Source organism: Monomorium pharaonis, chromosome 9 (assembly GCF_013373865.1).
Source record: "Monomorium pharaonis isolate MP-MQ-018 chromosome 9, ASM1337386v2, whole genome shotgun sequence".
NCBI classification, from domain to species: Eukaryota; Metazoa; Arthropoda; class Insecta; order Hymenoptera; family Formicidae; genus Monomorium; species Monomorium pharaonis.
The window spans coordinates 17,784,474-17,797,698 of NC_050475.1; the positions used below are offsets into that span (position 1 = coordinate 17,784,474).

The 13,225-nt window shown below is 48.4% G+C and overlaps 4 protein-coding genes across 6 annotated transcripts in view; 2 read left to right on the top strand and 2 right to left on the bottom strand.

Moving 5' to 3' along the window:
* Nucleotides 1-295, bottom strand: part of LOC105837325 — a 30,939-nt gene extending 30,644 nt beyond the window's left edge. Inside the window, exon 1 of one of the 3 annotated variants that reach the window (XM_036292100.1) lies at nucleotides 205-295. In XM_036292100.1, the coding sequence (XP_036147993.1) occupies nucleotides 205-218 (14 nt within the window). In that variant the 5' untranslated portion in view covers nucleotides 219-295. The remainder of the gene's footprint in view (nucleotides 1-204) is intronic. The other 2 variants (XM_012681996.3, XM_012681999.3) reach the window with 2 other exon arrangements.
* An 844-nt stretch (nucleotides 296-1,139) lies between these two features.
* LOC105837324 lies at nucleotides 1,140-3,180 on the top strand. The gene has a single exon (XM_012681992.3). It carries the CDS (start codon nucleotides 1,628-1,630, stop codon nucleotides 3,128-3,130), a length of 1,503 nt encoding a protein of 500 aa, XP_012537446.3. The 5' UTR covers nucleotides 1,140-1,627; the 3' UTR covers nucleotides 3,131-3,180.
* A 2,296-nt stretch (nucleotides 3,181-5,476) lies between these two features.
* Nucleotides 5,477-13,028, bottom strand: LOC105837327. Its single transcript, XM_012682006.3, has 3 exons — nucleotides 10,346-13,028; nucleotides 7,653-7,756; nucleotides 5,477-6,055 (listed from the first exon to the last, which is right to left on the bottom strand). The coding sequence occupies exons 1-3, from the start codon at nucleotides 10,359-10,361 to the stop codon at nucleotides 5,723-5,725; spliced, it is 453 nt and encodes a 150-aa protein (XP_012537460.2). The 5' UTR covers nucleotides 10,362-13,028; the 3' UTR covers nucleotides 5,477-5,722.
* A 19-nt stretch (nucleotides 13,029-13,047) lies between these two features.
* The window catches only part of LOC105834058 (roundabout homolog 2), a 99,690-nt gene continuing 99,512 nt past the window's right edge, over nucleotides 13,048-13,225 (top strand). The window contains exon 1 of the mRNA XM_012676271.3: nucleotides 13,048-13,114. Within this exon, the coding sequence (XP_012531725.1) occupies nucleotides 13,048-13,114 (67 nt within the window). The remainder of the gene's footprint in view (nucleotides 13,115-13,225) is intronic.

Below are 13,225 nucleotides of genomic sequence, written 5' to 3' on the forward strand. Positions count from 1 at the left end.
TCTCCAATATCTCTCAAAATATTTTGCTAGAAGAATGGCATAACGTTGCAACTTATATTGAAGCATTGCATGACCTTATTCCAAATGGGAAAAGACAAGTGACGGATCAATCTCTTATCAATAAAATAGTCTTTCTCCCAAAGTGTTAACATCATTTTGCCAATTCTCTGTCGCTGACGCACTACTCCAGTTGTATCACCTTACCTTTTCCTCGTCATCCTTGTTCCCCTTCCACGGCGGCGGCGTTTCACCTTCACGTGTCTCCGACGTTCTCCGCTATCTTCGCCGCGTCCACGAAGGATCAGGATGGGGATTTATTGCCTGCAACAATCACATTGCACGTGACGTTAGAGAGTTTTCAGCGCGCTTCCCCGGACGGATACTGAGAAACGTATGACACCAGAGGAGGAAACTCTTTGCGCAATCGGCACGCACACGTCGGCATGACTGACGCGCGTTTGAGGCAGATGTGAACGCCGTGTCACATAAATATACGAAAAATCCCTTTGTGTCTCGCGATTAATTGGTCGTAAAATCGATAGCGCCGACCCCACCGTTCCGCACCGTGCTACATCGCGAATATTCCGCACAAAACTGTTCGCACGGGAAACCCCGCGATGCGACGAAGCATGCAATTACGCCTAACTGACACTGTATTTTGAACAATATTTATTTCCAATTCAATCTCGACACGCGGATACACGGTTAAATTATATTTATTCAGTAACAAATTTTTGTCATTTATTTATGACTTTATAGATTTTTATTAAAAATCATACAGTCTAATATATGTATTTTTGTAAATATCTTTTCTGTACAACCGTTATTATTAGATCCATTCTCATATACAACTTTAATAAAAGATTTTTCTTTTTTATTTAAATTTTAGAGTTTTAAATTATTTATTAGATTTTTAATAAAGGTGCATAATAACAGGGGTAGTAACAATTTCACAAAATATTTTATAAGATTTTAAATCTGATAATCTGATAGTCATAAATAATAATTATTTTTTAATGAATAAATATAAATTGAAAATGATCAAGGTGTTCATTATTTATATATATATATATATTACTCAGATTTAAAATTATTTAAAATCTAATAAAATAGGTGCAAAATGTACTAAATATATAGTCTAATAATAACTTCATATAAATGAAAAATATCGCATTGTTTAATTAAACATATAAACAAGACATACAATTCAGCAACGTGCAACTTTCCTTTATGTTTCCATCAGTCACTTTTAAAACGATGCATTATGCATCAATCGGAAGATTTCCACGCGCTCTTCGCAACATTCCATGATCCTGCTATAATGATCAGTTGCGAAAGTTGACCACATCAGTATTGTCCGTGGCTCACGCAGCCGAATAGAGCGACGATAAGTGTCGGTGTATTAGAACCTCTATCTACTACTATGTACGTCCTATTAAACGTTCGTATGGGTGACTGCGTCATTCAGAGAAATGAAAGAAAAACACAGCGGCGTTGCGGTGCTGGGAAGACGCCGGTCCCCGCGGTTGTTTCCGACTTGTCAAACGCCGGGAAGACACGTCCGCGGCAGACATCGTGTCACAGTCTGGACACGGTCGATCAGTGACGCGGAGACGAGACGTCGGGTATGCCAGCGATGTACGTGCCAATGTCCGCCGTGATTTTCCTGCTACGTCTAAGTTCGATCGCGACCTATCCGATCTATCCGACGACGGAAGTCGTGCGCCGATCTGACGCCGCGTCGAGGAAGTGCTGCGTCGCCGGTTACGCGTTCAACGAAGACCTCGAGTGCGTCTTCGCGGAGCCGGAGAGGCTGAATTACAGCACGCACGACGTCCGGCGAATGATTCAACGTCCGCAGCGAGTCACCACGGTGATCGCGTCCGTGCAGGGTTTGACCTGCGGCGACGTGAGGGACGTCAGTTCGCGACATCGCCCGCGCGATGACTTTCCCGGTATCTATTCCATTTTTCGCGTGCCGAGGAACTTTTGCATCGAGAACATGATCAACGGCACCACGGTGCTGATCAAGTGCGCGGAGGCTGGCACGGAAATGACTCTGGACCGAGAGAATTCGACGACCGTGGTGACGAAAACCACGACGACGACGACGACGATAACGACGACGACGATCATCACCGTGACGACCATCACCACTATTACTACCATCAACGTGAGGAACGCGTCGTCAAAGAATGAGGATGAGACGGAGATCATTTACCACTGCAACGATCTGCGAGCGGTATTCTTCTGGGGCGCGCAGACCTACATGGACACCAACCTGGCCCACGTCGTTCTCTCCACGATCGTCGTAGTGGTGTACCTGTCCATCCCGGAACTCGGCAAAGGCATCTACAATCGCGCGGTGCTCCGTCACAACGTCTGCCTGCTGTTACAGGGCTGCTTCCTATTGTTCCTCGGCTATTGTAACCTGTGCGGCGTCCCGATCAGCGACGACTTCGAGACACTCCTGTGGATAGTGATGCAGTACTTCACGAACGCCACGGTGTTCTGGCTGAACGTGATCTGCTTCGACATGGCCCTGTCGATCACGCGGTTCCGCTGGATGATGGGATCCGGCCAGCAGACGTGCCAAGAGGAGAACCGACGGCTGCTGCTGTACGGCGCCCTCGCGTGGGGCGGCGCCCTCCTGCCCGCCATCGTCGCCGTCGTCTTGGAATTTTGCCCCGGCATCCCGGAGGATCTCCCGTTCAAGCCGAATTACCGCCGCTACCACGACGGGCCGAACTACGTGGTGAACCTATATTTCTTCGGCATACCGCTGCTGACGCTCTTCTGGAACAACGTCCTATTCGCGTTCACCACGTACAAGATCATACGGATACGGCGGAGCACGGAGATAGCGACGAGGAATCATACCAACGCCCTCAGGAAAAAATACTTCCTCTTCTTGCAGCTGTACCTGCTGATGGGCGCGCCGTGGTTCTTCGGCCTCCTCCTCGCTTGCATGAACAAGCTCGTGGTTATGAAGATATGCCGGCTGATATGGCCCATTCTCTGGTTGCTGATGCTCGCCACCCACAAGAAGTTGCGGCGGAAGCTCAAGTTGCGGTGCGTTAAGAAGAAGCGGAAGATCGTCGCGACGATCTCGTCGCGACAGCTCCAGTGAGCGACTCTACGCGATCTGGAAATCGTAGACTCGCCGAAAAAAAAAAAAAAGTGCGTGCGCGACGGATCAAGCGTTCTTGTCAATTTCATGCCAGCCGCAGCAGCGTGGAAAATCGCGCTCGCGGATGCCGCCTTCTATTGTCATACAATAATGTTACGCAATCTAACAGGCGGCACCGTACAATTCCTCCCGCTCGTCATCGCTCGTTTCGCGCAAACTACGCGCTCACGGGCATTTACATTATTTTCTTGCGCAACCCGCGTTGAAAACCCCCGTCTTGAGGAAAAGGAAGGGACAAAAAATCAACGACGTCGCCGTCGCCGCCGCCGCCGCAATATCCGATGCCGCGCGAACTGAGCGATGAGTGCGCAGAAAAACTCGAGGCTCGCGGGCGTCACCGTGCTCGGCAGGATAATAAAGGAGTCGGGGCGCGACGTCGTTTCCTGCCGGGGCATTTTAATTACCGTATTCGCGACGCGCCGTCATTCGCCCCCGCGCTCGCTCGCTCGCGTATTATCTCTCTTTCTCTTTTTTTTTTGTTTTACAACGTGTAGAATATTAACCTGTTAGTGTACAACGCGGACGATACATCAGCGGCGCGGCGCTTTTTACCTCGGAAAGACGCAATAAGAACGTGATTCTCTCCTCTCCTCTCGAGGGAGAACCTCGCCTCGCGCGCTAACAGGTTGAAATATAACTGCAAAACTGCACGAGAGATATTCCTTATTCTCTACCGTGTGTCAATTTTGCGTCTCAGTATTAAGGTGGATATATGAAAAGGGAGAGAGTGTGTAAATATCGCGCTGATGTTATGGAAATTCTGCTATCTAGTCAAATGCGGAGGATAAACAAGTCAATTAACGGCGCAAGTAGGGCTTGCTGAAAGAAATTATCTCGAATCGCGATCCCCTCGATAGCGCAATAACGATCGCGTGGAATCGATAAGCGACGCGGCCTACTTATTAAAGACATATCGATTTAGCGTCCCCGTTTCGCGGTACGGCGAAAAAGGAAAAAAAAAGAAAAAGATCCTACAATACCGGGATCAGATGTTTTCTGAAAATGTGATAAAGGATAGATATCGCGTCGCGTGTGCAGTAGGAGAGATAAAAAAAAGATTAATATAACGACAACCGGCTTGTCACTCGTACGATACACTGTTAGCAGTCAGTAATTAAATATCGCAGTTTGATCTAGATCCGACTTGCTATTATATATACTACACAATTTATAAATAGGGCAAACTGAAATGTCTCTTTTTTTTAGTTCGAGCGGCACTGCTCTATTATTTTAGGATGCGAGAGCACGATCTGCAAATAAATTTATATGCAAAATTGTAGAAAAATATTCCACGCAAACTCAGGGAATCTATCAGGAAAATATCCATGACCAACATTTATAATATGTATAACAACAAAATGTAAATAAATAATAAACGCGAGATTAAAACGATTATGTTTCAACTGATAACGCTTTTTCCATATGTATCCTCTCACGATTGTAGAAAATATCCTACTCTTTTATTTCGCGCGCGACACAACGTCGAAAATCGATATGCTATTAACAGCTTTCGTCGCAATTATCCGTATTAAAATATGATCCTGCTTAGATCGATTTTTACTTTTATCTCAATTGTTAGGGTTAATAATTTAGGTACACGTATTTTTCAACATAATGTACACGCCTATTCATCTTGAGTTTTCCACATAAAGCCGTTAACTACAAAGGCTTATAGTTAACTAATCTTCGCAAGTATACATGGACGTAACGTGAGTCATCGCTTGGATATCGCTGTCATAGATTGCATCAATATTTATGCCGCGCCGTTGCCTCGCGTGTGTGCAGATTCGTGTATGTTATTTCGCGTTAAAACAAAAGCTAATTTATACGCGTCAAATTTTCTCGTCGGTCAAGTTGGTACCCACAATTTTTCGGATCTCTCGCGTCGCGTCTGCGCGAATTTGAACGAAAAGAAAAAAAATATATATCACGCGAAGTAACAATTTGAAATTTGACATACGGGAAATATCGCGCGTGACAGGCACGCGCTTCGTTAGCGGCCTCTCTTGTCAGGAGATATTTCGGCGATCATTATGTCCGACGATCCTTTTAAAGCCCGAAATGCTTTTCACCCCGCGGATCCGCCGCACGGCATGCGAAATTACGATGTAGGCGCCCTAACGAGAGATCAGAAGCGTGCTTTGAACGAAATGAAAATGATCACTCGAAGGGAGAACGAAATTTACCTTAAATCTCACCCGGAAATCAAAGGTTTCATCGCTATTTTACTGAGGTAAACTCGCACATGCCTAATACTTGAGAATTGCTTCAGAAAAAGATACAAGAATCTTTATATTCCTCTTTATACTTGATTCCGTTGTAATTATTTTACAGCGCATTACTTATAATTTATTATAGTTATTTACAGTTATTATGTGGAGCTCGTATATTTGTTTTTTTCGTGCTTCTTCTCCGACAATAATTTTATTTTTAAGAACGCGATTTGCCAATTACAATATTTAATACGCGACGGGAATTTCATTCCCGTCAAGATTAATGATATATCATTAAAATCGTTCTCGCAGGCACGTCCTATCGAAGCGGCCGCTCATCGATATTCCCGAGGTAGTAGGTACATTTTTCAACAGGCCACGTCGTGAAATTGTTGCTGACCTTTTGGATTACTTGTCGTCCGTCGATAAACGATCGGGCATAACGGACGATCTCCAACGGGAAATGTTTCGAGCGACCAGCGATGAAACTTACGGTAGCGATAGCAGTTCGAGCTCGCGATTCAATTCCGACTTGTGCGACTGTAACAACAACAGCAGCAGCAGCAGCAGCAACAGCAGCAGCAACAGCGGCAACAGCGGCAACAGCAGCAGCAGCAGCAGCAGCAGCACGAATGCGACTTGCGATTTTTGACTGTAATGGACCAAATATAATCAAACTTAACGCAGTTAGATCTGCACGATATTTGCAGTGAACAGAGACACGACTATCCGTATTAATAATAATGCGATTCAGACAATTCGATCGCACAAGTTTGTTACAGACTTGGAAATAAAGTTAGCTTGATTCGCTCGGTAATTTATATAGCGTTCTATAAAAGAGCACACGACGTGCCACATTCTTTTTATAGAACGCTTTATAAATGCTACCTGCCATTAGTCCGCCACGTATTGGAATCTGAATCTCATTCTCTCTCTAATGTTTACTTATTCGCGCGCACGTCCACGTGCAATTATTACACGTACGTGTAGTCGCGCAACCGGTTCTACGTATGTACGTATGTTACTGCCGCGTTATTAATCTAAGCCTTATCCTATTTATTAAACGATTCGAACAAGCGACAGTGCGAAAAACCATTATTTGTAATTAATGCGCGCGACATAGGGAAAGTAACGAGCGCCGCGTATCGATTAGATAAAAATGTTGGGAGGTGCGAGAGAACGCGCAGTTAACGCCCAAGTTACCTGACAATATTCCGGCGACAATATTTATCTGGTCATGCTAACGACAGCGGTTATCTCGCGGAGTAATATGATGGGGCGGTTAGGACCGGTTGCAGCGATGCCGATCGGCGCTAACCTCGATTAATTAGATTTTGTTACTTCATCTACGGGGTGTATCGCACAATTATTACTTTAACGACGGTCCCGCCGACTAATCCCCCGTATCGGTCTCCTCTACCAACTGTAAAATCTCGTGTAAACTGTTCTCGAGCTGCGAAGAAGTTTGTATTTTCGATTTAAAAAAAAAAAAGAAGAGAGATGTGGAAAAAAAATAGACGCCCGGTTGAATGTTAACAAGCTGCAACAGACGATTGAAATTGTCTCGAAATTTTTGCTGAGAATAAAACTCTGATTTCGAAACGGGAACGCGCGATCGAGATTAAGAGTATCGCTTTTCTGGGACACCGTGTACATCTTGATTGGACCGCTGACAAGATGGAAACAGGGATCACCATTAAGAATCGGTTAAGGCTGTCAGTGCGATTTATCAAGCGGAGGGAAAACTCGGGCTCGTTTCCGTCGTCACGTTCGGCCCGATCAGTCGCCGTGTCACGCGATTAGTCGCGGGACGAGATTAATCAGGCTGCGAAAAGCAACAAAAAAAAAAGAAGAAAGAAAATAAATAAAGGGAAGAAAAAAGGGGAACAAGAGAAAGAAACGCTCGTGAAACGAACGAGGCGACGCGCTTCTCCGCTGCCAGGGTGGCGGCGGTGGCTTCCGCGTGCCGGCGCGCGCGGGGGGTTGGGGAGGGTTGCGCGATTGTTCGCTCGAGTTCCGGTGTACGTGAGTGTGTCACACAGCCGGCCCTTTCATTCTCCGTTATCTCTCTCTCAACACCCGCCGGCGCCCGTCTCGTCGTCGCCTTCCGATTGCGCGGCAAACACGGCGCCCCCTTTTTTTTTTTACGCAGGTGTCGCGCACCCTTGGACGACCCACGCGGACGGCCGGTAGTAAACCTTCCACGCCGCGGAGAGAGAGGAGGAAAAAAAATGCGACAAGTACCTTACCTTAGATAAGTGCCTTTCGATGCCTGGAAACGCAGCTGTCGGGCCGACGTCCTTCGGTGCGTCGTGGATCATGGAGCCGAACGACGGCGGCGGCGGCGGCGGCGCTGCGAGGGAAATGGACGAACTTTGAGAATATTCTTGAGGGTGCGGGGAGGTCGAAAAAGTTTCGGGGATCGACAATGTTTATCTGGCGGGCTTGCACGTGCTTCCAGAAAACGTATTCTCTTTCTCTCTCGTGGGCGCGCGAGACGGAGAGACGTTTTATGAAGTCGACCGTTTCGGCAACAAATAAAAAGCACCGAGACTCCGCCCGTTTCTCCTCTACGCGGAAAACGGGAGTAAAACTCGTGATCCCTCTCCTGCTCCCGACTTACTCTTTATCGAATATCCCGCGGATAAGAGCCGTGATGTACTCCGCAATCCGGTTTTACGCGATAATTCCTTCATGACCCAGATCTTTGATGAATTTGTAAAACGTAATGCCGAGGGGCGTTGGGGGAGGAGGGTGGAGTTTCCGGGATAATCTGCAAAATACGTTTACGTGTACGCGACGGGGCGACATTAATTTGTAAATTGTCGATTTCCCCGCGATATTGATACGCGAAATTTTCCGGCCGCGTTGCCGCCCGCGCGGGGAAGGGAGGATTTCAGGAAATTTCGTCAATTTAATGCATTTAATCGCACGTCGCGTTCAACATCCGCCTCCTTCCAATTACAGCCGCAAATTCAACTACGTAATAGTAAATTCGCGCTCGCTCTCGTGTTTTCGACGGCGGCGGGCCGCGGGCGCGAGAAGACGATTCCCGGAAGATAAACAAGCCCGCGCGTGCACGCCCCGCGTCCCAAGTAATTTCTCGGAATTTTTTTCGAGACCCCGCTGCCCGACGGTGTCCCTCGTGTTTTACCTTTTCGCTTTCGACGGCCGATTCCTTTTACGCAATGATATTCCGGAGCGCATTCCGGAATATTTACTTAGGCGCCGACGACGGACGGTAAGAAGTGAGAACGTAAAAGTGGACTTTCGCGAGAATGCGACTCGGTAAGACTAAGGCTGCCGAATTCAACACTCTAAATTACCGGGCATTACCTTCCCGGAAATCAAACCCCCGCGGTAAAAAACGTTTTGTGTTTATGTTAAAATCGGTCCCAAAGTTTTTACGTTGAAATTTAATATATTTGCTTGTTCCATTAACATGTTGCTGTTGCGTTTAAGTCGAGTGAAGTGTTAAATTATTAGAATAACTGAAAAAAGTATAAAAATATATTTTTTTCTGTTAAAATATAATATAACATTTATGTCGCTATTTAATATATTAAATTAATAAAATATGCTTAATATATTAAATTAACAGAAAAATTCCTGTGGACCGCTTGAAACGTGCGATGTGTGTTAAATGTAACGCAATTTAACAAAATAACAATATTGTTTTTTTTTAAGTTTTGAAAAGTTTCCACGCATAAAAAACAACAAACTATTATTTAGTGTAAAATACATTTTTTCACCAAACACAAAATTTAATCGTGCCAACTTTACCGTATTCAAATTTCGTTTCTAAACTTTTCTTTCACCGTGTAAATTTCATTTTATTAATTAAGTGCGCTCGGTTGGATCTATCAATCGAATATTAGATTGAAATCCGACTGACAGTTGGCAACCCTAGGCGGGACGCAACAATCGACGTACTTACCGCCGTCGTCGTCGTTGTTGTCGCGCATGCACGCATGCATCATCAACATATAGAGAGGCTTGCAAGTCGCGTGGTCGATGAGCACAATTGTTTACGTTACGACGTTGCGAGAGCCGGCCGGGAAACAGAACTAACTCCATTCCGCGTACCTCCCGCGACGATGGACGATCGGCAGACTTCGACGCAACGCGACACGACACAATCGCGAACGCGGAACTGGACATAAAAGCTATTCGACGTGCCCACTGCTCTCCGTTCCTTGCGTTTTTCATTTATCGACGATCGTGCTTCCCGTCACATGTTTTAATCATCTTTTCGTCGCAGTTCGTCGACTTTCATCTCGCCGATTTTGATGAGACAATCCATCGCGAGTAGCAAAAAGCAAGGAACAAGAGGCAAAGAGTGCAGATGGTAGATTAGTGTAGAGATTTTCCGTGTCGCGACGCCACACGCCCGATTTTCCGCTTCATTCGCGATTTCCGCTTCCACCTCTCGCCTCCCTCGCCATATTGTTCATCGATGTTACAACAAAAGTTCGACAAGCGATCGTATAGCACTCGGACAGCCGCGCTCGGGGTTTCGGTATTTTATGTTGCTGTTTACCTGATATCGCGTGAGCACAACAGCGAGCACAACAATGATAGGATTCTGCGATGCGTACAGGATTGCAGGATCGAAGCCTTCGTGATCCGTCAGTTACATTGATGTAACGTAAAGAAGCTAATGTAAACGTTCAACTCAACGTCGTTGACTCACGGTCGGTCCGTTTATCTTCACCCCCGTCGTATCTAGTATTTACGCGTACGGAATTCGACGTACCGTATACTCCGATCGCGAGCGGAGGTATCTATCGGCAAAGTTGGACAGTTCTCTCCTACGGAAGAGAATATCGGATTAAGGAAACTAATTAAACTACTTGCCGGAGGGACGCGATTCACCCGCGGACTTCAACAATACGCATAAACGATGAAAACAATATATATCATATATTACATAGATACTTACAATATACATGATACATGATTCAATACATATGCTAAAACACGTCGTAATATTTACGTCCGCGGATCAGACGCCTGAACGTCGGGAGATTCGTGCTGTCCGTCGCGGAGTCGACTCTCCCGTCTCCCGTCTCCCCGAGGCGCCGCGGAGCGGTGATGGGGGGAAGCGGAACCGAAGGCGGCCGAGCGCGGACGAGCGCTGCCGAGGAGCCGCGCGCGTGGTTACAGGGAAATCTGTTCGCGGCGCGACGAGCTTGCGGGTCCCAATCGAGGCGACCGGACCGAAAATTCTTTCTCGCGTGAACGCGTGGTGCTCTCCGATCTCCCGTAAGTGGCGTGTGTCGCAGACGTCGTCGGTGTGGAGCGCATCGCGTATCGTCGACGAGGCGAGTACGTCGCGCGGTTTATCGCCGCGATGATAAGTCGAACGGTGATTTATTTGCGAGCTCGGATCTAACATCCTCCCCTTCCTTCCGCCCCCTCTCCCCTCGTCGCAATTCGCGGAACCCGTTTATCTCGGCCGCTCGCTTCTTGGCGCCATCATTGAAATTTTCATCAACGGGGAGAAAGGGGATCTGACGCGCGAAGTAAAGTCAATAAAATTTCACGCTGAAAGTTATCTTTTTAATAAATAATTGATAAAGCGTCATGTAAGATGTTCTCTTTGGGGATCTGAATGTCGCTTAAGAGGAATTTTATTATTTATAGATCTCGAGTGACATTATTTGTATTGAAAAGACGAAGCATCCTGTACTTTTCGCGGATTCTTATTGAAATTTAATCGCCAGAGCTATTCAAAAAAACGTGTCACAGAGAAATCGATTCGTTTTCTCGTCGTTTCTATGCTCAAGTAAGCGAGGCATTAAAGCGGAATCATCGGAAAGCGCATATTTTACGAGACACTACCTACCTTTGTGTTATAGAAAGTATCGAGATAAAATATGAAAATCTTGTAAAATATCCACGTCTATCCGCGGCGAGAGTGGATCTTGCCTAATGATTTACATGCAGGCTGATGAGGAAACTCGATTTACGTTACGAAAAAGGCGCTTGCAATTTAAAAGAATAAGGAAGTTTGCTTTTTCCTTCCTGCCCGGCGGGGGGAGGGGGAAGAGTCCGGCGGCGCGAAGCTCCATTTGTTAGCGAGATAGACGAATCGTCCAACGACCAAAAAAGAATTCCATCTCTAATAGTTTTCCGGAAAGTGGGGGGAAAAAAGCCTCCGCGTTTCGCGTAGATCACCCTGTACGTCGTAAGGCATGGGGTTTAGTACCGCTCGGGCCTGCAGGTGGCGCTGGCGCGGCGCGGCTAAATATACGGGCGCTTGCGTACCCCGCGCCAGTCGCTGATCGCACGGCCCACGCGGAAGGTGGTGTCGTCGCCGCACGCTCGTATTGTCCGCGCGCGCGCGCGCGTTTCTTTCTCTCTCTCTCTGTTTTCGTTGGTTTCTCGCGCTCGCGACGGACCGGCGTCGGACAGGCCGCCTCTAGGAGACCACGCGCGAGGAGAGGACCGTGCCGCGGAGACGCGCGGTGCGCCACGACACGAGTGACACCCGGGGCAAATGGGCGTCCGTCCGGACTGACGTCCCGCGGGATTCATTTCGCGTTCGCGGGGAGTTAACGGTCGTTTCCCCCGGCTCGTTTCGAGTGACATTCGCGGCGCGCGCTCGACGATAAACATCGACCGGGCCATCGCTCTCTCGCTCGTCTCCTCCCTACCACTACTGTCTCGCCGCTGCCGCCACACAGACACACGCTCACACTCTCTCTCTCTCCTGCTTCGATCGAGGATCGTGTACTCCCCCCCCCCCTCCCCCCCGCTCGAGATGGATCATCAGCAGGCGGAGCAGCGGCGCGCGCTCGGCGACTGTTGACGCCGCGCGCGGCTACAAGTCGGATTTGTTCTCCCCTTCGTCGCTCGCCGTCGTAGAATGGACACTCGTCGTCGTAACGACGGCGTTGTCAGCGGCGCGGTGCGCGCATCGATCAACCCGTGAGGGAAGAGCAGCCGACGTGTCCTCGCCGTGAACGAAGCGGCGAGTCGACGAGACTAGAGGAGAGAAAGAAAGAAAGAGAGAGAGAGAGAGATAGTGTGCTTGGTTCGGTTCCGCGCGTTTGCATTATCGATAACGGATATACGACGTAACGACGCGCGAGGGCAGAGGGCAGAAGGGGGAATGGATATTCACCGCCGCTCGCATCCCCGTGCAATGGTGGCAGACGCGGCCACGGACCGGCCGCGACGGGCGACCCGGCTGAAGTAGGCAACGGATCCCGCCGTCCGGCGATCCAACGGCGATACTTATCGATACCCCGGCGCGAGTGTGTGCGCGCGCGCGCGCGCGCGCCCCCGTGTGTTCGTCGCAGAGTCTGTGGTGTCTGTGGTGCGTCGAAATAAGAGGAAAAGGAAGAAGAAAAAGAAGAAGAAAACGTCCGTCCGTCTGTCCGTCGACGAGGAGGAGAAGAAGGCCGTCGGCCGCGTCGTTAACGAGATCGTCGTCGTATCGGCCGATGACGCGCGAGTGTTGATCGGCGCCCCGGGTGCCACGATCCTCCAACCTTCCTCTCCCCCATTCCCCCCCTCCCTCTCTTTACCCTCTATCCGCTCCGGAGTTGTGCGTGCGTGCGTGCGTGCGATCTCGGACAACGCAACGGGGAAGAAAAAGGGTACGACGCGCGACGGGGGCAGCCCTCGGATACATTAATGAAGATGTGCCGCGGATTGATCGATTGGTTGCTCTTGCTAGCGGCGTTCGGCATCACGGTCCAAGGTACGTTGATTTCTCTCTACTCTTTTCATTCCGCTCTTCCCCCTCCCCCTCGCCCCGTCCCCCGCTTTTCCCTTACTCTGCTCCCTTGTTCATCCGTTTCTACCCTCGCGT